The 24,029-nt window shown below is 43.7% G+C and overlaps 1 protein-coding gene across 1 annotated transcript; it reads right to left on the bottom strand.

Moving 5' to 3' along the window:
* Positions 1–19,646: 19,646 nt before the first annotated feature.
* ID4 (inhibitor of DNA binding 4) lies at positions 19,647–23,550 on the bottom strand. The gene is made up of 3 exons (XM_069218763.1): positions 22,975–23,550; positions 21,839–21,897; positions 19,647–20,923 (listed from the first exon to the last, which is right to left on the bottom strand). Exons 1-2 carry the CDS (start codon positions 23,368–23,370, stop codon positions 21,850–21,852), a joined length of 444 nt encoding a protein of 147 aa, XP_069074864.1. The 5' UTR covers positions 23,371–23,550; the 3' UTR covers positions 19,647–20,923; positions 21,839–21,849.
* Positions 23,551–24,029: the final 479 nt, after the last annotated feature.

Here is a 24,029-nt window from a genome sequence, read left to right as displayed (position 1 = left end):
TATTTTTGACCGAAACATAGCTCATGACTATGATTATGATTATGTACATTTCGGGCCCCAAAAGATGATGAGAAAAGATGTCTGTGCTAATCCAAGTCAAGTATTTTCAACACTAAATGCCCCTTCTTTTATAGACTCTGAGAGTAGGAAAAATGTGATTTTCATGTTTACATGTTGGCACAGGTGATCTGTTTGGATGATTTACTATATAGATATGACACTAGTCACTATACTAAGCAGTTACAGTTTATGAATAGAATTAATTGTTTTTTCTTCTGTTTTCTAAGTTTTTTCTTTACTGTCATTGTATTTTAAATGTGCTTGTATGGTTACGTAACGTAACCAAAATAAAGTTATTTGATGACTGACAAATGTTATAGGCTTGCTCCTAATTCCTCCATGTATCTGATTTTTAAGCAATACGTTGTCCACAGATCCCAATGCCCGTGTGACGTGCTAATATAAAAGGAATCTTTAGATTAAACAAGAAATAGTCTTATCAAATTATCTTAAAAACGTCCCAAAATAGGACATTACTTATTTGACACATGTGAGCCAGTTCCCTCCCACTGCTGTGTAGAGTAGAAAGTGACATAAGTAAAGGACCACCTAAAGCAAACATCTACCACAGGACTCTGCATTGTGATTTATGATGACTACAAAATATCCAGAATGTAAGATTTTACCAATTCTTGTGTTTTGAAGGTGTTGCATGCCAGGATACCAGGCAGGAAAACCGAACAAAATTTAGCAAATAAGATAATTACGTTCAGAAAAGAGAGCTGAACATTTGAAAGGGATGTCAGGAGTTATAATAATTATTTTGTTGGCAATTAAATATAATCAGCCTGTCAGTGTGAAGTCGCTGCACAAATCCACCCCTGCTTTCCAGCTGTCCCCCATCCTTTTCTCCAAGTTCCCCTACAATTTTGTCTTTTTGGTTGTATTTAACCTATAACGTAAAAGGGCAATGAAGAGTGTATTCCAGTCGTGCCCTTGGTGCCCCTTTGGATAGGAAACAAGCAACCCAAATAGTTGGGATACACAATGACCACACCAGATTAGCATCCCTGGTGTGGTATCTGCTTAGCAGCTCGTAGTCAAGGGAACCTCAAAAGCAGGAAGGAACCTAGGCAGGCCAGCTCTTCCGAGCAACACCCTCTTCTCTTAAACCAGGGAACTGGGCAAATGCCCATGAATCCTAATCTTAATAGCAGCAAGAATGACTCCTCTAAGAATCTCAACAGTCCAATTGACTAACTCCTTCAGGAAGACAATAGTGTCATCTTTCAAGGGAGATAGCCTGGAGTGCAGGGCTAGCAACAGCTAGTCAAATGTTTTACATGCCCTAGTAGACTACCTGGAGAAGGAAAGGGCCCAGCCATGTGCTGAGTGGACAATCGTGTCTAAATGGGCACAGATGAGCTCGCCTTGGCAACACATTTGGCATGCACGAGAAGAACCAAGAGGCATTCAATAACCACTCACTTTTGGCCATATCTTAATATTCATGACTGGAAACAAGTACAATGCTTCCCTCTAGGCGGGGACATAGCTACCATTAGTGCAGAAAGTGCATTGCACCAGGGCACATTGAGCCATGATAGCTACTGTATTTTATTATCCAAACAATAGTGAAACAGGACATTTTCCTTGCTTGCACCAGGGACCATGGCATAATTTCTATGGTACTGCATTTTGTCATCTGTTTATCCAGTCACTAATTTGAGTCTTGTGCAATGTGACCTGCCGGAGATTTTAGATTTAATAAATGTGTTGACATTCATAGAAACCCAGCTAACAGTTTTGTGCTGACATCACCATGTCATGGCAAATGATCAGTATTTAGTAGAACATACCTATCATTTGTATGGTCTGAATATGCTTCCGGAAGTTGGGCAACCTTACGTATGGTTCTGGGACGTCTGATCGACTGAAGACATTTTTGTGTCAGTGTGTTATGTCAGCATGGTGCACATCGAATTGTTCAATACATTACGTAGAGCTAATTTACTACGTGCATGGTTGTGCATGCCATAGGGTGTGCCATTTAATGTCTACCATCTGGTGAGTGGTTGTTCTTTACCTGGACAGAAGGGTTGCCATCCTTTAAAAGTTAGAGGTGTAGTAGAGGTCTATTTCACGCATGAGTGGGGCTTGTTTCGCTACCACTTTCTGAGGACTTCTGTGAGTTTCTTTTGTGTGAGGAGTGGGGAAGACTGTTGGGGTAGAAACACTTCACGGAGAAGGTGGCTTGGGGCTGAATTGTGCACATGGGTATGTGATGAAGTCTCACTAGGATTTTATTTGGCTCTGTTAGAGAAGGTTATGTGAATAAGGAATGTGCTGTAGAAGGATATCTCTCATTCCAGACAAGTATAACTACTATGAGGAAAGACTGCCATAAAGAAAAAAGGCTACAATTGTTGCAAATAAAACCTGTTTTTAGTGATAATCCCATATACCTCTCATTACTGCTTGGGTTCCATGTTTCACAAGATTCAGCAGTTTAGGGCAAAAAATGTCACAAATAAATCCAACAATATCAGCATGACTCCATGGCTTTCACCTACCAGCCACAACAGCACACACCATGTATCCAAAAGTGCTGTTCTGTGCCATGGAAGGAGATGTATCATGAGTATTAGAGAATGAGCCCTCCTAGGAGTGGTAAGAGAGCTACTCTACCTGTGTACTAAATGCATTTTCATTGCATTGTTCAAAAATGGGAAGTGTGTCTGAAGCACTTTGAAACAGATAGCCTATGGACAATGAAGCTTAACATTTACGAGAAACAGCCCTTTCAGTTCCTCACTTTTGTCCTTCACTCGCCTCTATCGTTTACTTTAAATTTGCCTTTACTATGAATTTGTATTTTTTTTTTAGCCATAAAAATTTTTTTTGAGGTCTACTTATGACTTCATTTTTGCACTATGATCCTCATGGGCGGTCGACTCCCCCGAGGTGCGCTGTCCATCCTTTAATGTACAAAGAGTGAAAAGCCTCACATCTTATTCAAATGTGCATTTTTTAGTTCTATGGTGTTTGTGCACTCTGTGTCTGGTTAACCAGTTGGGACACAACCAGTGTGACTATAAATAAGTTGAGATAGAGGAAAAGAGAAGTGTTTTTGCATTGGAGATCGTCTAACATTGACCAAACCATTCCAACTCCATGACTTCTGTATGGAGGGGTTGAGAAATAAGTGTTTATAATCAAAACCAGATCTCTACTGACACTTATGCTCAGAACTGGCTACAGCATTCTGTACCTGTTTTATATGTTATGATATTTGCACTTTTTTAGTGCCACTTGCCGCTAGTGGTGACATCATAAGACTCTGTCGGCAATGATTAACAGCAGACCTGTATTCTGGCTAGAGAGGCTTGTGGGTTTAATATGGCCTTTGTGGGAAATGTTTAGTGAGGTCCTCATGTGGTGTGGTTATGTTGCTGCAATCGTGAGATTGCTAGTATGCATACAAGGCCACTTTACTATTATTTAATGCAGTGCAGCAAGGGAACCTGCTATGCTTCACTGCTTGAAAGGGAGAGATCAGATAGTTACAAATATATGGAGTATTTCTGCTTGGGCCTTGCGCTTATGCAATTTCGGGTCACTAGCGCAAATGCAGACAGCTTTGCACCATAGTGCAAGGGTGCTGGCATTAATGGGAGGATTGTTTTTGTGCAGAAAGGGATACAAAGCTAGTTAAACTATTATCCTATCCAACTTAAGCAGGATGGCACTCTATATTTTATTTCAATCCCTGACCTGCAGATTTCACAAAGATTTATGCAACAAATGTATTAACCCAATGAGCTATTTTGACGGAATGAAGTGTAATGACGAAGTATGTCTAGGTCATTTTTGGACCATTTTAGAAGGCTTCTGAGTAAATCGTGGCAAAACAAAGAGCAGTGCATTGTCCATAACAATATAGGACATCACTCCAAAGACCAGAAAGGCACTTGCCTCAATGTACCAGAACTCTTTGGGGGGATCACCAAAAAGGATGCTGTGCTTCTATACATTTGCACCTCCGCCTACTTTCTAACCATTCCGTTTCAGCTGGACAAGTTCCACGTGAAACATCCATAAAACTATCGAGGGCAACATCAAATAATAGCCTTGGCGTTTTCTTGATGACGTGAGCCCAGGAGCCCTATTTGTAAGTTTGTGGCGTGCCAAGTGTTTTACCTCCTCAACCACATCCAACCAGCCTTAATTGGATGCCAGAGGACCCATAAACCAGGCAAATAAAGTACTCATTCCATTATTTACTTGTTCCTAAAAAATAGCAGATGTTGTTCGTTAAAGGAACACTACGCCCCCGGTGCCACGCAAAGGGCTTGTTTCAATATGCACCGTGTGAACTTAAGTTCAACTGCCCTCAAGGTTTATTACAGCAAGTGACCAAGGGATAATTTTGTTTTATTAGCACTTATGTTGGGGTAGAGCATGAACAGACAAACCTGTCCCTCCTCTCTGGAATCAGGATACTCAATGTTGTGCTAAGGGGCTATAGACATCAGGGTCTCAGAACAGAAACCTGAATTCCAAGGAGGTACATTGACAAGCCAGTGCTTTTTTTCGTATGTTTGTTTTGACTGGTGATGATTACAAATTATATGAGAAAAGCAGTGATTAATTAAGGACGTATCCAACAAGCTTAAACCAGCAAGTCTTCATGGTTGGTTAAATTGCTAGTAGGGCTGGGAGGATATTTTTTTTGCATCCAAACACATTCCAATTCAGATTCAAAACAACTCATATGTGCTGATCTGACCAAATGTGAATCAGGGGCGTTTTTCCCTCAAAATTTTGTTTTGTAGATCGCCTGTGATTCACTTTTTTGGGTAATAATTCACATTTGCCATTGTTATTTCGTGCACGGTTTTCACTGCTGATACGCTGTAAAGGGCAGGAGGGATAGAATGAAGGGCCATGCATGCTTGGGAGGACAAGCGTAGGTTCGAGAGGTCTATATGCAGGGCCAAAGGAATTTTGTGGTTTTACTGGTATGGCGTTTTCCACATAATTATGGATTTGCCACATATGTCACACAATCCATCATCTGTTACATAAACTGCAATTTTTAACCAAAAAATGTTCTGGCTCAAACGGATCAAAAGTTACTAAACACACATGCTGCCACACAGTGGAAGGCCCTTTGCAGAGCTTGCCTAATCATCGCTCTGTTACTTATTGCGATTTTTGGCTGTTCAACTGGAACCTATTACGTGAAACCTATACCCAGACAGTGTTAACCAGTGTAAACACGACAAAATTATGAAGTAGTACTATCAAAAATGTGCTTCATTAAGCCAAATAATTTTCCTTTTCTTGTTGCATAATATAGTCATCCTTGATGCATAATTTAGTCTTTCCCACCACATAATTCCAGTGGCCCTGCCTGTATGGCAAGACTTGGCTGCTGAGCGTAAAGACCATAAATTTGCTCACAACATGTTACAGTGCCTATGTTGCTGAGAAAAATGACAGGACAGAAAAATGACAGGGTCTGTTTCCGACTTGGCACATACAGAATGTCTATTATCACAAACAGCTTAAGTTTGTCACCTGAAATAACTCTCTAATTCACCACTCTGTCACAACCATTTTTTTTACCCGACTTCGCTCATCAAGCAACATTCTTTCCCCTGAGCTTCTGTCACCCCTTTAGCCTCACCCCCTCACCTCTCATGACAACGTCAACCACCCACACTTGGGCATAACCTCTTTAGGCTTTCAGCTTTTGACAAATTAAGTTTCACCCACTGACTACAGGGTGCAAAATTTTGGCCGCTGTCTGTGATATAACTAGGGAGTCACCTTTAGAAAAAAATAAACATTTTAGATAAAAATGCAAAAAAGAAAACAATGAAAAAACAGTGAGGCATGCTATGGTCTGGATCAGAAAAATTGATGAAGGCTGTCTAAAATATACCAAAATGCTCTGTGCGATACATCATTTTTATAACACTTATTGCTACACCTGCGCATCTTCTGAGCACCGTTAATGAACAGGCGCGATTATCATTCTCCCAACTCAATGACACTCATTTTTACGCGAAGGATAAAGGGATTGAGTGCACACTCAGGATGTACAACTTTGAATGAAGCTGCTAGGCTTGCCTCAGAGGCAGGTGACTGAAACATACAGTTAACAACAACACTCTGCTCATTTCTCCCTGTTGCACATGCAATCCTCCCAAATCCAGTATGTTTGTTATTGACTTTTATCGTCACAGTGCATTGGTCGGTTGTGAGTGCTTCATTTTGTGGCTGGTCGCATGAGGTTAGTAGATTTTTTGTTCGATGTTTAGTTTAGAAGTGTGTTGTTTGAATTAGTGCTCTGGCCTATGCACTATGATGCTGTGCTAAGTATTGCTGCTTCTCTCTAAATAAATATAGATATTGCTTCGAGCCCTGTGCATGGAACTGTGAAGCAGAGAAAAGAGGGCACTGTCTTTCAAGTTCACCTCTGTCTGTCAAGCTCCTGTCAGTATCAGGACGTGTGCTTGTTTGCCCTCAGCGTCTGTAACTACCATGAGTGGTTGCTGGTCTGTTCCAGCTTCCTGCACCATGTTTCTTTTTGCAACAACTGTTCATTTTTCATAAAACCAAAACACATCAGTTCACCCAGTGTAAGAACAGATGCTCTTGAGAAACTTTATAATTTCTACTGCCCATCTGAGTATTGTGACAATAAATACGGAGGCTTGGCACACCGCTTAATCTGTGTATTAGTCAGCGCCAACTGCAGCACGCTGGTTCTCCGTCCCCAGGTACGGCAACACCCAGTGCACCTGTGCAAATAATGTGGCCCCGGCACTGTGTCGACACCCTGTCCGCCCTGCACTGTCGACAAAATAATAAGCACCTGAACCTTGCAGGCCGAAAACTGGTGGGAGAAGAGGTGTGTTTGCTTGGCCTTGTGCTTGTTGCTACAAATACGCGGCAGAAACCACGAGACGACATCCTTGTTCAGCAGGATTCCCCCGCCCTTCCCCGAGGGGCTTGGTTCAAATAAGTTGCTCACTTCAAGTTTCACAGGTGTTCTCTCGCACCTGTTGCAGGGAGAACAAATACAGTTTGTTTCAATATGCACAGTGCTCTATGAAAACATTACCCGGCATTCACACACTTCGCTGTTTGCTTTGATATTGCGTTACATCCGGGCAAGTGCAACAATGTAGGTAGGTTTCACTGGAGTGTTTGTGCCCCACAGGTTGGAAACTCCAGAAAAGAGCAGTTTTCAGAGCAGCTGACGTGATGGCTGCTTCTAGAGTAATTGGTGTCACCACTAGAAAACCGAGCAGGCTGAATCCCATGTAGGCCTGAACTGGTGGCATTTTTAACAAAAATTGAGAACGGTTATGAGGTTGTTGGTTCGACTTTGAACTATTATGGTTCTTTTCAAGCCATGGGGCCTGCTGCAAGGTGGTGGGATCGGCATTAAAATAGTGGTTAGTACAGAGGTGGTAGGATGTGGTGGATCTGATGGAGTCAGCGCTGAATTACAAGTATTGGTTGGTCTATAGAAGGGTCATTGGTATCAAGTAGTTAAGAATGGTATCCAGCTGGCGAGATTTGTATCCAGTGATCAGATCTGAAAATGAGTCAGTGAAATTAGTATCACCTTCTTTGTAAACCTTGTGAGGAAGCCACACTGCTGCAGTGTAACTATAGAGCACCGATTCAGTTTCAATCACTGCCTCACAGCAGCAACAGAAGGGTGTTGCATGCCTGACATTGTAAAAAGTGTAACCACAACATGTGCGTGTTTGATTGGAAGTACACATGCATCATCAACAAATTAAGCCAAAAGGGTACCACAGCACTCCTTCTGAAAAATTGTCACAAGCGTTTTGTTTGCCAGCCACTTCTCGGAGGGGGGACCAGTTCTTTGAATGTGGTAGTACAATTTACCATCTCTGAATGATCAAGTGTGCTTGTCGGCAAAAGGGATGATGAAAAAGGCAGTTTCAAGGATTAAGCCCACTCCAAGTGGAGAAAAAACATGTCCTGGATCAATGATTAGCGATGGTAAAATTTGACAAAAAATAAAATGAAGGATCGACTTGAACTACGTAAATCAGTCTTTGAGCTTATTAGACATGTTAATGATATTAATTTGGACTGTTGTAAAAATAAAATGAAATGGTATGCCCTCTAATCCCTGAATTACACCTTTTGCATTGCCAAAGAATTAACAATACTACTGATGCAGTATGAAAGGTTGTTGCTGTGTGTGCAATAGTCGCAAAAAAATAATAATATGTCGGCCTGTCGCCATTTCTCAAAATAATTAATAATTAGCAAAAAAAAATTGTGTTCAGATGACAAAGGGCAAGTATTTCAAACAGAAAGTACGGCTGCCTTTTTCCTTTTTTCTCATTTGTTGTCTGCGTCCAGGGTAAATTTTGAGGCACGCCAAACACACAAGGAAACCATTACAGATTAGGTATTTTTTATGTTGGGGTGTTATACAGCACCCTAGGACACAATATTTCAAGTAAAACAACTGCAGTCTCTCACAAAGCAGCTCTGACTTGCTGGGACAGAATAGTCAAGGTCCCTTTTGATGGTCAACCGGTTTGATGATAGAGCTCTGTTCCACATGCTTAATCAAATTTCTGCAATCTGCTCTAATCCACATAAAAGTCTAGATGAGTTAATGATAATGGGGGATTTAAACTGTAAAATTTCCAATCAATCCCTTTCCATTTTTGGGGACTTAGAGAGGGAAACGGCTTTAAATATTCCACCCATTTTATTCCACCCCAGAATCAGGTCAGACAAAAGGGGCCACACCTTATTGAAAGGTCTGAGGGACCTGTGTTGCATCATCCTAAATGGGTGTTTTCTTTCAGACTTTCCAGCAGCTTTTACACATAAATCCCCACAGAACAGTTCCATTATTGATTACATGTTGGCCTCTTACGATATTGCCCAATCAGTGGAAGATATGTTAGTCAAGGACACATCTTTCAATGATTCTTAAGTTAAAAATGCAGCTCTCCTCCATAGATTCTTGGAATCCTTTGGGCAAGGTCATTAGCTTCTGTGGGAAAACAGGTAGAATTTTATGGACCCCCTGCCAAAATGTCTTCTGTAAAAAATTTACTTGAATGCTTAGTGAGAGATGTTGATGAATGGAATGTGGATCCGCTAAATTATTTTACCAAAGTTATTGATTACATAACCCAAAGTGTCTCATATCAACACTGTAAGCCTCCACAAAAGAAAGTAAGGCAATCCATTCTATTGTTAAATAGAGAAATTAATAAACTGGTAAGGAGACAGTATGAATGGGAGACTAAGGATAGGAGTAGGAGACTATCCTTATTAAAAAGAAGAGCACGTGTGAAGTTAGGTATAAGGAAGGAAGGAAGAGGCGGAGCAGATATGGATAGTACTGAGGGAAGCTGCGGCAACCAAAAATTCCTGTGAATTCTGGGCTATTATCTCCAAAGGCTGTGGAAGGCATAAATCGTCCAGCGCTCCCCCAATAGCTGAGGCTGATTGGAAGAAGTACTTATTTTCCCTTTACGCAGAAAACAGGGAGAAAGAGCCATGGGAAATGGATTGGAACATAAATAACAGAACTGAAGTAGACTGCTGGGGGTCCCTCTACTTTGACTGAGATCGAGGGACTTATTAGGTCAATGAGGAATTCCGGAGCAATGGGCCCTGATGAGGTCCTGATGTCCTTAAATAAACAAGAACCATTGCTCTGGGCAAAAATTCTCCACGTGGTCTTTTGCGCCTGTTATTTAAAAAGTAGAGTTCCTGACTCCTGGACAGGGAGTGTCATAGATCTACTATATAAAAAGAGAGATAAATCTCTGCCCATAAATTATTGCCAAATTGCACTATTGGATGCAACTGGCAAGATATTTGCAAAAAGTATATTAACGCATTTAACTTCTTGGGTCGAGGAAAATTAGATACTTCCTCTGGCACAAGCAGGTTTCAGAAAGGAACATAGTACTTTGGATAATATCTTATTGATGCACATTGATAATAAAAAATATGTTCAGATCAGGAGGGAACAGTGTATGCCGTATTCATAGACTTCTCTATGGCATTCGATTGGGTGGATAGGAAAATTTTGTGGAAAAAATTATATGAGCTAGGTGTACCCACAAACCTGTTACGCTTGGCTATAGCTTTGCACTCTTCAACCTGGTGCAAAATTCTGCTAGGAGGAGAACAGGGCCTGTAGTCTAAATTTCCAACAAAAAATGGTTTGAAGCAAGGCTGCTTATTGGCACCACTGTTATTTCCTTTATACATTTATGTCCTGCCCAGTTCCCTGCAGTATGAGGATGGCTTTGCACCCAAAATTGAAGGACATCCACTCTGTTGCCTTCTATATGCAGACGATATAGTTGTGATTGACATTACTCTGAAAGGTCTAAATCAGTGTTTGGCGGCGTTAAATCTCTACTCCATACAGCACCATTTGCAGATTAATCAATCAAGATCCCAAGTAGTATGTTTTCTTGGGAAAACACTGGGTAAGAAAATTAACTTTTCCTGGGTCAACACAAATTAGAGCGGAATAAAATTGTATTGCTTCCTTGGGAAAATGTTCTCCTCTTTACTCAATGACCAAGATCACATGCATAATAACGCCTCTAAGGCTCGATCTCAAGCACAAGGTTTAGTTGCCTTCTTTACAGCAGTTGGCCGGCGCCATTTCCTTCACTTACTAACACCTTAATAACATACAGATCCCGGCCACCCTCTTGTACGCTTTAGAGTGTACTGAGATCGCTAAATGGAATTTTCTTGATAGGATGGAAGGGCAGATTCTAAGACGTCTGGCCTTCTGTAACAACTTGGCCTCGTGGCAGCTTTAAGGCTCAAATTTGGTATTAAGAACACTTTTGTACAGGGACTAGCGGTGGTGGTCAGGAGGGCTTATAGTTTAGCCCATAGTAAGGCATTAACTCTAAGATACCTTTCTTATACAGAAATATTTAGCAGATTAAAAGAAAAATCTAAGTTTTTTTAGAAACTCAAATCTAGCTTTGCAATTGCTTGAGCTAAATGAAGACTTGATTCAATCGTTTCCACCCACCACTTTAAAAAAATTCTTAAAAGAAGCGACTTGGTCAAAAAGCTTCTCTCCAGACTTAGCGAGTTCTGCAGCCGTAAGAGAAGACTGGCCAAGCTAACTGAATCAGTAATTTTTAAACAATCTCAGCCGTACCTTGCCTGGAATCTTCCACGTGGGGTGAGGCGTCTGTACATTTTTTTGAGATTAGATAGACTGCCACTTAGAGATCTAACCTCCAAGTGGGATGGATCTGATAATAATTGTGATCTTTGTCAATTGGGTGTACAGAATTTTAAGCATGTATTATTTGTCTGTCCGGCTCTAGCCATGGCTAGGAAAAAAATGGCTGAAATCCCTCTATTTGTATTTTGATATTCGTTCAGCTGGAGAAGCCTTGGAATCCGTATTTAATAGTCTCAATGAATTATTCTGCTTTAGGATTTTTATTTTTTTTCAGTCCTTTTTAAATATTTTTTGAGTCTTCTTGCATTGGTAATAATCAAGATGATTGAAAGTGAATTATTGAAGGTAGTTTTGAGGACTATGATTAGACCTTTGGTTACTCTATAATACTTCCCCCTGGTGCTGTGGGTTGACTGTCTAGGATTTTACTGATCACTTTTTATTCCAGACTGGTAGTCTACACTGCAAAAAAGTCTTTATCGAAAATACCATGGTACGCTAGGGTTTTTAACATGAGTGGCCTCCTTAAAGGTGCCGTTTTGCACTGTTTGAGGCGCTTTATGGTCCTACTTGAACTTTAATGTTTTGCACTTAAGAAGTCAAGTTCTCTCTTTCAATCTTCCTATATTTTAACAATTTTTAGATCGCTTTTGTGATATATTTTGCTACGTTATGTCTGAGGGGCATTATTATTATTATCATTTTTAGTACTGTGATTGTATAATTGATATTACTCTATTTTCTTCAGGACTCTTACAGCTAATGTTTTATGGTGTTTTATGTTATTTATGTATTGGCAAAGCATGTGGACCTCTTAGGAGTTCCAATTCATGAAATAAATAAAATTGGGCACTTGGGATTGCTGATCTGGTCTCAGGAAAAGTGTTGGGATGTTCTTCATGGTGGTGATGTTCACGAGGCGAAGGACAGCACCCTGAGTCTTACCATTGTTGGTTTGTGCAGGTACCTGGGGATCGTCTTTCACATTCCAATCACCGGCAGGATAAGGAGTGTGTGAAAAAGGGGATTACTAGACAGCCACGCCAGAGAAAGCACAGTCCTCTTTGGAAAAGCAACAAGTGATCTTGGGGTCTTAGGGTCTGCATGAGATTGCTACAGAGGCTGTTGCCTTGTTTGGGTATACCTGCACACAAGTCTATTGTATCTCGTCTGACAGACGAAGACCAAAGTAAGCAGGCCGGGAGGAAGGCAGAGATGTACAATCAACTACAGTTTTGAAGAAATACCATGTATCCCTGTACTTAAAATTTAACTGAAACGGGCCAGTTAAAGGGTCTCCTCTCAAGAATAAAACACCCACTAGCAGAAGCAAAAGCCCCAGATTGATTTTGATTTTAGGATGCGGTCTGTTGTGAGGGAATGTAGTGTGGGTTTACACATTTTCTGAAAGGTGTCAGGCTATGAATTATTCGGCCAGTCACAGTTTGCCTATAGTTCTGCTTTCAAATTGTACTCCCTTTCCTTAACAAGGATAATCAAAGGCACTGTACTTTTGAAATGTTGATAAAGGTCCACATCATTGTCTGAACTATTTGGGTCTGGATGAGACAGAGTTCAGAAAACTACAGGGATAAATAAGGTGCAGGGACTATTTGGGGGATTGGGGTTGCACACTAGCAACAAGGGTGAACCTTTTGACAGTTGAAAATCAAGGTTCACCCAGTCCTTTAAATGGAAATACAGAAGTGCTAGTACTCACAGTCCACCGTACCTGTTTGCTCCTGAGAAGTGTTGATGCTCTTAAATTAAATGAACTGCAGCAGTGCTGAGAAGTGCAGGTCCTCTACCCTTTCAAATTAAAGAAGTGCAGGTACTCAGAACCGGACAGTACCTGCCCATTTAAGGCACAGGGCTCACCTCCCACCAGATACAACTAACTGCCCCTACATCTTAAAGCACTCACACGCATCTGTCTATAAAACACCATATTGGCTACCTTCTTTTTAAGGCAGGGAAGGAGCGATACGAGTTACGAATTCAGATTACAGGATTAGGCCACTAAATCACTGTGATACAATTAATGGCAGCGTCGACATAAATTTAGCAACTTTCAAGAGATCCATTTTGGAGGCAAGGGTGCAGTTTATTTTAAGGCACACACAGTTCTCAAGTGAATGTGAACTGGTTGAGCCGTCATTTAAAAATACCCAAGGGGCATCAAACCAATATTGAGGATAAAAAGTGGTCATAGATTGAGATTAATATAATAAAGGGTGTCACGAGGGCCCTGCGTTGCAGTCAGATATACTAGGAAACGGTCCTGTATTTAACGGCTGGTCATTTTTACAAACGGGAAATGTCTCGACTAGACACAACGTATGAAATGTCAAGAGAAAGGCCGTCTGCAATGCTGCGACGAGCAACTAGAGGCGTAGCGCGGGGGGTGAGGGTGGGGGTTAAGCCTTCAAGGGACCAATGACTAGCCTAGGGCCAATGAATATCTCTTAAATATGAGATACTTGGGGGGGGGGGGGGGGGGGGAGCTCATCACATTCTGCCTCGGGACGGCTCACTTTGCGCCACTTCCTCCAACAGGGAATCTCACAGTTAAAATCAGCCACGGAGCTGGACTGCTAACCATGGTTATTGTAATGCAAATGCGGGTCGTAAAAAGCGTCCATGAAGGAGGCGTCGCGGGCCCGCCAAGGCATTCCTTCGATTGAACGCCAGATTCCCCATAAGCATGAGATCCTGCGTGGTGGGCAGAGGTCCGAGGTACTCTGAGCGGCCCATTTTACAGAGCTGCGGAGAATCTGAAAATACCAACCGCGGCCAGCATGCCTTCACACAAACCGCCGCCCTGCCCACTTCAGCGGCCCTGCAACGATGCCCTGTTCTGGACTAGGGAGCAACAGGCCCAAGGACGAGGGGGCGGGGGTGTTGTCTACAACTTGCTGTAGTGGAGAGTTCTCGCTAGGGACGTTCTGACAAGAAGGGGCACTATAAAGATGAATAGAGCATGCCAACCGCAGATGAGGTAAATTAAACTGCTGTACAGTTTAGCGCTATAGGGACACCACTGTCTATTTGTGATGTTACTGCCATTTGTTCAGCGCGCTTTCTACCACTGGTAAGTCCTTGAGGTACTTTCAACAATCCAGGGGTTACTATAGTAGGCTGTGATCTGATTGTGCTTGCGATGACGTGTTACGGATACCGACTCCAATTCACAAAGATCAGGACAGGACTTCTAACCAAAATCAGCCTAGGAAAACATTCAAACCAGCCCACTCGAGGCACTGGGCCATGGTTAGGTCAAGGCAGCCACCCGTGCTCTGAAAACAGCCCCTGGTCCTGCAGCCTACTGAGGTAATGCCAGTGTGGCAGAATGCCAGTACAGTCTTAGCAAAGATGGTGCTACAAGGTGGCGGGGCTTATACTCGCTTGCAGTACTCCTGGCTTTCTTCTAGAACGCAGGAGTACATAGGTAAATAACAGCAAAATCTTTGTGAATTGAGACTGTTGTACTCTGGTCATTCTCAGTTAAGTGGAAATGTCTTATTTATGGAGCCGCAGTTGAATGATTAGTGTGCTTCAGTCATTCTCAGCTGGCAATGTCTTATTTATGGAGCTGCAGGGGAATGATTCTTGTGCTTCGGTCATGCTCAGGTGGTAATATTTTATTTTATGGAGCAATAGGTGAATGAATAGTGTGCTTAGGTCATTCTGTTAGGTGGCAATGTCATATTTATGGAACCGCAGGTGAACGAATATTGTACTGTGGTCATTCTCGGTCAGGTGGCAATATCTTATGTATAGAGGGACAAGTGAATGATTGCTGTGCTTTAGTCATTCTCAGGTGGAAATACCCCATTTATAGAGATGCAGATGAATGTCTATTGTGCTTCATTCATTCTCAGTTGGCAATGTCTTAATTGTCGAGTGGTGAGTGAATGATTCTTCTGGTTCGGTCACTCAGTTAGGTGGCAATGCCCTATTTATGGAGCTGCAGGTGAACGATTATTGTGCTTCAGCGATTCTCAGTTGGGGATGTCTTATTTAATGAACGGCAGGTGAAATGATTCTTGTGCTGCATCCATTCTCAGTTAAGTGGCAATGTCCTATTTATGGAGCTGCAGGTGAGTGATTAATGTGCTTCAGTCATTCCGAGTTAGGTGGCAATGTCCTATATACGGAGCAGCAGGTGAAAGAATGATTCTTGTGCTTTGGCATTATCAGTCAGGTGGCAATGCCCCATTTATGAAGTAGCAGGTGAATGATTATTGTGCTTTGGTCATAAATGTCCTGTTTATGGGGTAGCAGGTTAACGGAATGACTCCTGTGCTTTGGTCATTCTCAGTCAGGTGGCAATGTCTTATTTAAGGAGCCGCAGGTGATTGATTATTGATTGTGCTCTGGTTATTCTCAGATAGGTGGCAATGTCCTATTTACGGAGCAGCAGGTGAATTATTCTTGTGCTTTGGCTATTCTCATATGGTAATGTCCTATTTATGAAGCGGCACGTGAACAATTGTGCATCTGTCATTCTCCTTTAGGTGGCAATGGTCTTTGGAAAGGCCCATGAATGCTTTTGCGGTTAAGGGTTGACGACAGAGAGTGTTTGTTGCCAATTGCTTATGTATCTTCTTCATCAATAGCCATTCCCACTGCCCAGAAGATGGAGATAGGTTTCTGTGTTTGTGCACATACAGTGTTGGGTACAGACAGCCTAGGTCAGTAGCGCTGAATGCATCTTTTGCTGTGTTCTGCTCTACTAGATCTGATGGATGGTGGTTAGTGGCGACTCTGGGCTCCAGCGAGGATTATTCCAAAACCACTAGTAAATTTAGCATTTAGGTGCAACTAAAACCCACACTTGAGGTCTGCAAGCCCACAGTTTCATACAACCATCCGCTGTGAGCTGCGCAGAAGACTTCAATAGGATATTATGGATGCACATGTATGGGCCACATGTCAACAAGTACTCATTGGCAATTCATTACAGTGCCATAAATGTACCCTCCAGTGGAACAATAAGCTCCAGTCAAATGCAGGCACTGAAAGCAATTAGAAAAAATAGGAACAATCTCCCACACAAACTGCGACTGTCTTCTAACTTCAAAGAAAGAATGTTAGAAGGACAGCTACGGAAAACACCGTCCAGCCCCCAGAGCCCATGTTAGATGTACTATTTTGAGATAACCGATATCAATAAGCAGTAAATTCCACCCCCACAACAGTCTGCTTCAGTCCTTAGGAAAGGTCATTCAATCAATTATTCAATATGCCGGGTTACAGTGGGCAATTTTGTGCATGACTTGCACATATTAGTGGAGATGGCTTATAGCAATTACTCGCAGTGCTCATTTTCTTGAGTTCTATTTCCTCTTAACTGCAAATTCTTCAGGTGTCAATAAAGTAATCAACTCCAAAACCGAGGGTACTAGTGTGTGTGTTTGCGTTGCGGGGAGGGGTTGTCAAGCAATTCATATTTTGTTAACATTCATAAATCCCCTTATACTCCCCTTGAAAAAAGACGGATTTACAGACTAAATTCCAACAAGGAGACAGGGAAATCAGCGAGTCTGCCACGCGACTTAAGATTGTTTTCTCTTTTTGTTGGAGGACCGTTGCTGTCTCTCATATGATGTCCCTAATACCACCGCCTCCCTTCTTCATCAGCTTCGGGCGTGAAATAGATTGGTTCTTGGAAATAGGACAGCAAGGTGGAGGCCCCCATGTAGAAGCGGTCATACACTGACAGGGTCACGTGATCTGTTTAGTACCAAGTCTCCCTACTCATGGCAATAACAGACTATGGTTTCAAAGGCAGTTGTGCTGATGCCTTCCCTGTCTAGGGGCTGTTTTAGCCCGCGTGGGGGGGGGGGGGGGGGGGGGGGAGAGTGGATTTTTCAAATACGTGCACCGTACAGACAGCCCATTACCAAAGAACTGGAACATCGTGCATTTAGAAGTTAATGGCTAGCGGACGAATCCCAGAAGCCTGCTGAGAGTTTAAGAACAATGGTTCAGCCAGAAAACATACCCTTCCCTCCAACAAACACAAAACATCAGCACTGAAAGCTATTTATGCCTCTGACCAGAACTATGTGGAGCACACTGTACTTGTTAGGGGCCTGCAAAACTAGAAGGGCTCCTAAGACAAGTTCCAGACTGTCTGCAGATACTGAGAACTTGGCAATAAAAAACAGAAGGTTTCAGTTTCAAACTAGACTGGTTTGTGCTGCATCAATGCAGAGAACAAAAGAAGCAGGCTTTATTCGGGGTTTCTCTTTCCTCTCAGCTGGTTTTTCTCTTTGTTAGTACACAGTGGTCTTCTTGACACCAGTGACCAGACTTCACTTGTCACTCGTGTGGCAAAAATGCTGTAGTTACTGGCGAGATTGCTACCCACAAGCGTCCATCCATTTCCCATCCGTGCATTCCGGTGCACTTCGTCGCTGAACATGGCTTTGGAATGTTCACAGAAAAAATGGTTCAGTTGAGATGTATATCTGACTACACTTAGTTCGGCGCACTTTACCCACTGCAGGATCTCTTGGCGTGGAAGTAAATCCAGGAAACCCGACTCCGAATCCCAGCTTCCCCACTTCATCAAACGTGAGTGATCTTGCGCAACTCAGTATGTTCACTGACCTGTGTGCCAAGGTAGGAAGTGATGCGAAAAAGGCTTACTGCTCACTTGAAACTCTGTCCATAGAATGGAATCGTACACTATCTTGAAAATAAATGCTACCTTAAAACCTCAACAAAAGAAGAAGAAAAAACAGCATCTAAGTTTGGAATCTGACAAACGACCTAATTTCAGAAGTGCTGCCCTAAACTCGAATAAAGAGCAGTCACAAAAAAAACATTGAGAACATGATTTTAAAAAGTCTGTTGAGAGAAGCACTAAAATTCGGCTTTAGTCCAATATTAATCTCGCAGGTGGTAGCCCAATAGGGAACGTTAATAAGTAACAGCATGACAGAATAGCCGGAAATTGACTGAACCAAATAATTTGCCACTAATGCTTCACTCCAGTCGAAAGAAATGCACTTCTTGCTAAGAACATCAAGAGATTGACTAACCCTCAACGACCCGTAGAGTACAGTAAATTCCTGGGAGTGTCAAGGGATGAGAGATGTGAAGGGGCTGGGTGAACAAAACCACCAAGAACACCAGCAAATAACTATGGGTACCAAACAGCACCTGCTATTGCTCTAGAGTACAGTATCTGCCAGATTATTTGTTAGCTTTTGGAAAAACACCCGATAGAAAACTGACAAGTGCATGGGTAGGATTTCAAATATTAATTGTAGGTGTATCTGGAATAAAATCATAATCAGTTGAAATATTCCGACAAAGGGAAATTGCTGCACATTTGCTTCAGAGCTAGCCGGACAGAATTCAAAATGGTGCAACATACAGCATACACACAAACAACATACAACCAGACTTCCATCTTGCAATCACAATAAAACACATAAAACTACCAAGCTACACCTGTGGTAACCCCGGCCACATATGGACAGCGCAGGGTTTCTGAGCTGCATGGCATTTGCAACATTTCCAACTTATTACGCTACATTTTTCCACACGTCTGGGGATAAACAAGGGACGCCAGTTTAAATTGCCACCAGAAGTTCTAGGTTGCTACATACTACTTTATGTTACTGAAATGCGACTCAGCGAAATTAGGCTGCCACCATTCCAGTGTGCGCCCACGCTTCCTGGAAGAAATGTGCGATAAGTCCTCAAGCAACTGGAAAAAAAAATGAATGAACAAAAAACGGGCTCAGACCCATTGGTACCCAAGAACCACCACAGATGGACCAGTAACACTCTTCAAGCTGAAGACTTACTTAGAATTTTGTGTGAGGTCGATCCATACATAGGATCCTGCTCTACAGGAATGACAGAACATGTTCCACGTTGAAACTACTGAGACTTTTGTTTTGGTAAAGCGACTTAGAGCGTAAAGCTATTTCAAATACCCTTTGGCTTTCAGATTCACAAAAGAGCATAAAAAAAAAAATAATAATAACGATCACAATGGGGATCTGATAAGTGTCTTGTAACAAAGAATTAGGGGGCGATTTATATTAGCTGGGCAATGTACAAACCTCCATGAATCAGTGGTAACGTTTTTTCCTTCAGTGTAATTTTACACCATCATTCGGTGAAATTGCCACTGCTGTGGATACGGTAAATCCTGTGTTAGATAATCCGCCAGTGGAAACTATACATGTTGAGGAAATTACATTGTCTCCGTTTTGATGATACCGCCCTCGGCTATATAATGCCCCACTAGCCTCAATCAATATGTAGCGACCAAATGCAACCACCAGTGTCCATGAGTTCCATATGCAATGAACGTGCACAATGTATGGACAGCAAGAAAAAATAAAATAAACCCACAATCGTGTTCCAAGACAGGTAGAATCTAGTTTAATGCTCATATGTAAAAATTACACCTCACATATTAAAGTCTTTCAACTGTAAACAGCCGTAATGGAAATAAAACAAGTCTGTACACAGAAAAAAAACAATCTTGATTAGGTCATTAGAAATTTTGGTCTATCTAAATCAGATTAAAACGGTCTTTAAGATTAACACCGCTCAATGAGGTTTTCAGCTGTAATATATAAACTGCCCTTTCGGTTTCTTTGAAGGAAATTAAAAAAGCAGCGACTCTACAGTTATAGTTAGCTATTGCCCTTTGGTTGCAAGCAGAAGACTGCCTCTTCCTCACACAAATGCAGCATGCCACACAGCGAAGGTCATGTTCACGCACAGCAAGGAGAAAGAAGTGTCGCATGGATTATATTTTGGGGCTAAGAACGATGCTGGAACAATGTTAAATCGAGTTCTGCTCCTGCTAGGAAAAACTGAACATAGGAGGGGAACATTTTACCACCTACAGAGTACATAGAGGGGCACAATGAAGGTTAGGAGGTTATGGCGTACCAAAAGTCTTGACTGCGCACACGGACTCCATGTAGTCGCAACCTGGGACAATTTATGTCATGCAATCATGCAGGGGCGCTACCTAGAAAAGGTACATTTATAGTGCACATGGACACTTGGGAAGCGGGGGGTGAAAACACATTCTATGTCATAAGAGCAGCTTCCAAACGAGGTCAACATTATTGTGTTTTACGAGTGACATCCCCACTCGTTTAAAAAAAATGTATTTACAAAAAATAATATTTTAATTAAAAATATTCCATAATTACAGTAGTCTATTAAAGCATATAACTTCTTTCACTTCCACGTATAGAACATCTCTATATACACATTATGAAATGCCATCGTTCGCCTATACAATATGTAACATTCGTGCAAGGGGGCGTGGGGCAAAAAATGCGCTCCCCACTCCCTAGCTTCATAAAATCATCTATTTTAAAACAATAGATGTCTCGTTAAAGGTATCTACAATGAACCGGTGGTTAGTAAAGCTTAAGTTGTAATTACACGTAGAAAGTGTGCCTCTCGCTTCAGTCCAGACACGTAGATTTGCACCCAGTGCACAATGAACACACACACACGATGAATGTGAAGACGCCTCTGCGGGGTGGCTTGGGTTTGGTGGATGGTCTCAGTAGGTGTCGTTGGTTTGGTTCCGCCAATAGGGGTTGCTTTGTCTCCTTCCGGGTCGGCAGAGCCTCGGCCTCTCCTCCTGGCTCAGCCTGGGCCGCACACCTGTGGGAAGAGCAATGAATAGAAGGGGGTGTGTGAGCCTCGCTGCTTCCAGACTGACTGGCGCCACCAACAAAAACACGGGACACGCTTGATCAACAGCCCAAAAACAGAAAAAAGCAGGCTGGGCTGCAGGAAGAGAGGAGCGGGGCTTCCCAGGGCCAAGCTCCCCTGCGGCAGTGGGCGCAGTGCCCAGCCTAAGAACACACACAGCCTTGGGGGTGGTAATACTGCAAAGGGGGCCTCTGCTAGCAGCTTAAGGACCTGGCACACCTCCGCCATCTATGGAAACTGGGTGCGTTAAACGCATGCATGGGGGGCACTCACTGAAATGGAGGGTAATGAACCAGCAGGTTAATAAATAACATATTAAACCGCTCACTGACACATTCAATAGGATCTCTTCCTAGGGACCCTTCTCAATACGGTGCAGGCAAGGCTGGCCACAGAAGAGCATCAATATTAATGTATACATATTAAGTACACATGCCAAGCGTTTATAAATATACGTTTTGAAACACATTTAAATAAAGTGTGGGGTGTTGGTCGGGTTTCCTATTGAAACACTGATTAAACTGAACACGGGTATCCTTGGTTGAAAAAATGGTAAACTGAAAATCGTCCACCATGGCTTCCATATTTTAAATGTTCCAGAAAACAAATGAAAAAATGTTCTCCTGCACCTGATAACCAATAAATAATTCAGAAAATGATAGTTAGTCACCTTCGGCCTAATTTACTATTATGGTATGCTGGCAGATACTGATCGCATTAGCCTGGTATAACCCTGCTGGGTATTACCCAGTACAGGTAAGAGCACAGACTGGAATGGAGTGGCAAGGACGGAGGGGAGGGTGGGCTGGATGTAGGGATATTGCCCGCCTGCACCCATAAGTGAGGGGGCGGCGATCAACTCACCTTGCAGCAACTCAGCGGCACAGGATGCTGTCTCCCTGTTTGTTGACCACAGAAGCAGCCTAAAAAACAAAAAAACAGAAGCGCGTACATGTCACCTCAGGTGTTCATGACAATACACGAGATCATACCACAGCAGAACAGGTTACCCTAGGTCCCCATCCATCGACCAGATAGTTTAAGGCCTTGACAGTTGCAGATACGGATACACCAAGTTTGGGAAATCACGCGAGAGCACACACATTCGATCAATGCAAAACAATGAAGTGTTACTCTGAATAAAACAATGTAAGGGAGGGGTGTGCTTTTCATGGCTATCGAGGGGAGTGGGGGGGGGCAATATTTCACCGTGTAGAAATAAAAGGATCTAAGATTTCTAAGAAATCGAGGCTCCCTGTAGTGGAAGACGTGGGTTGTCAGGCAATCTGACGCTTAGTATGACAGGTGGAGGAAGGGTGCAGGGCTGGCTGGGTGCGCTTACACCGTGACATATAGCAACGAGGCACTTTCACCTCCTGTAACCCGTGCCGGTGGGTTATGACAAGAGTAAGGGACACGGCCAGTCGCTGCGCAGCTGAGACAGTGTGACAGGTTTCATACAAAGGACGGATGCAGAATTCCAGCAAAGACGGGGGAGGGGTAGCAACCCGTGCATGTGAAGGATCGGTGGAGCAGCCCTCACTGTGCAGGGGGGATAGGCGGCAGACAATGCCAAAAGCCGTGGAGACCCCTCCCGCAGTACAGCAGGTAAGACCAGCCCATCATTTACACAGGCACAGCACCAAAGCCCATCGTACGCAAGAACACCGGCCCATTGTGCACACAAGACCATCATACACAGGAAGACACTGACAGGCCATCAGCGGTCACCACCCCATTCTGTGGGGCACAGAATGCATATGTACCAATTGAGCCCACGAATGCTAGCATCTAGTGCACACACGCTTACTGCGTACACGGGCACCAGCCCACACCATTTACGAAAACCGCCTAGTTATGCTAGGCGGACCCCTTGGGATGGACGCGGTGGATCCCCAATACCCTAAGTGCCATCTCACAAGCCATGTTATGTGTCATCAGATCACCGTTCTGGGTTATGACACCCTGGCTAGTCACTCCCACGCACCCCCAGGTCTCACCGGGTCTGTGTTGAGGTCTGCCAGGGGGGTCCTGGTAGGCGCTGGCGGCCGCAGTGCAGGGTGCGTGTCCAGGGCCAGCTGCAGGTCCAGGATGTAGTCAATGACGTGCTGCAGGATCTCCACCCGGCTGACCCGGCGGTGCTGGGGGATGGAAGGCACCAGCCTCCGCAGGCGGCTGTAGCAGCCCTCCATGTCGTGCTGCAGCAGGCACAGAGCGGGCGGCTCCTCGCCGGGCCCCGCTCCGCAATCTGGCGGCGGTTGCATCCTGCCCAGTGCCGGGCTCGGCTCCGGGGTGTTCAGGTGGCGTACGGCCAGCTCTCCACAGCCCAAAAGGGTAGCCGTGGGGGATCTCCGGCTTTGGGGCGGCGGCGGCGGCAGGGGGGCGACGGCTTTCATTGGACGGGCAGGGAACGAAGAGGCGGCCGGAGGTCCGGTCAGTTCTGCTGGATGAGAGGTTTAAGTCTTTAGTTTCCGCTTAGCTTTATAGCCAGCAATAGACTCACGCGCCGTACTCCTAACTGCCTTTTTCAGAGCAGCGCCCAACGGTTAGAAATTCCACGCACCAGCTGCACTGCCTGTAGCGTCCAACCTCCGCTTCTTTTATAGGCACGAGGTGGGCGTGGCCAATGGAACACCGAGAATCCTTCCGAAAGCTAGTGCGGTGAAGAGAATAATGGCAGGAGGGGAGGGTCTGTGAGGTAGCGGAGCCAATCGGATCGTCGGGCGCCTTGCGAGTCTTGGAACGGAGGTGACAGCCAATAGGGAGACAGGTCCATTCCCTGGACACCGTGGGGGGTCTGGCGCGAGGGACCCGGGCAGCAAACGGGACAGACGGGAGCCAAGCTTATCCGTGAGGTGCGCGGGTCGCGAGCCTGTGCCTGCAGGGGGCGGCCCATCCTCAGCTGCTCAAAGACTCGCTACCGGGCGGACGCTCCCCTATTTGTATGAAATGCCAGTGTGCTCGCGGAGGGCATCAGTCCTGCTGGGCTATCTACAGCTGCGCTTTAATGCTAATGTTTTAGGTGTGTGTCACGACCTCTCTCCTCACTGCCCAG

The sequence above is a fragment of the Pleurodeles waltl genome, chromosome 2_1 (genome assembly GCF_031143425.1).
Source record: "Pleurodeles waltl isolate 20211129_DDA chromosome 2_1, aPleWal1.hap1.20221129, whole genome shotgun sequence".
Classification (NCBI taxonomy): domain Eukaryota; kingdom Metazoa; phylum Chordata; class Amphibia; order Caudata; family Salamandridae; genus Pleurodeles; species Pleurodeles waltl.
This window is presented reverse-complemented; position numbering and strand designations above follow the sequence as displayed.

Coding starts and splice junctions, on each gene's coding strand:
- ID4 (XM_069218763.1), bottom strand. CDS start 23,370: ATGAAAGCCGTCGCCCCCCTGCCGCCGCCGCCGCCCCAAAGCCGGAGA. Junction 21,898..22,974: donor CAGACCTCAACACAGACCCG/GTGAGACCTGGG, acceptor TTTGTTTTTTAG/GCTGCTTCTGTGGTCAACAA.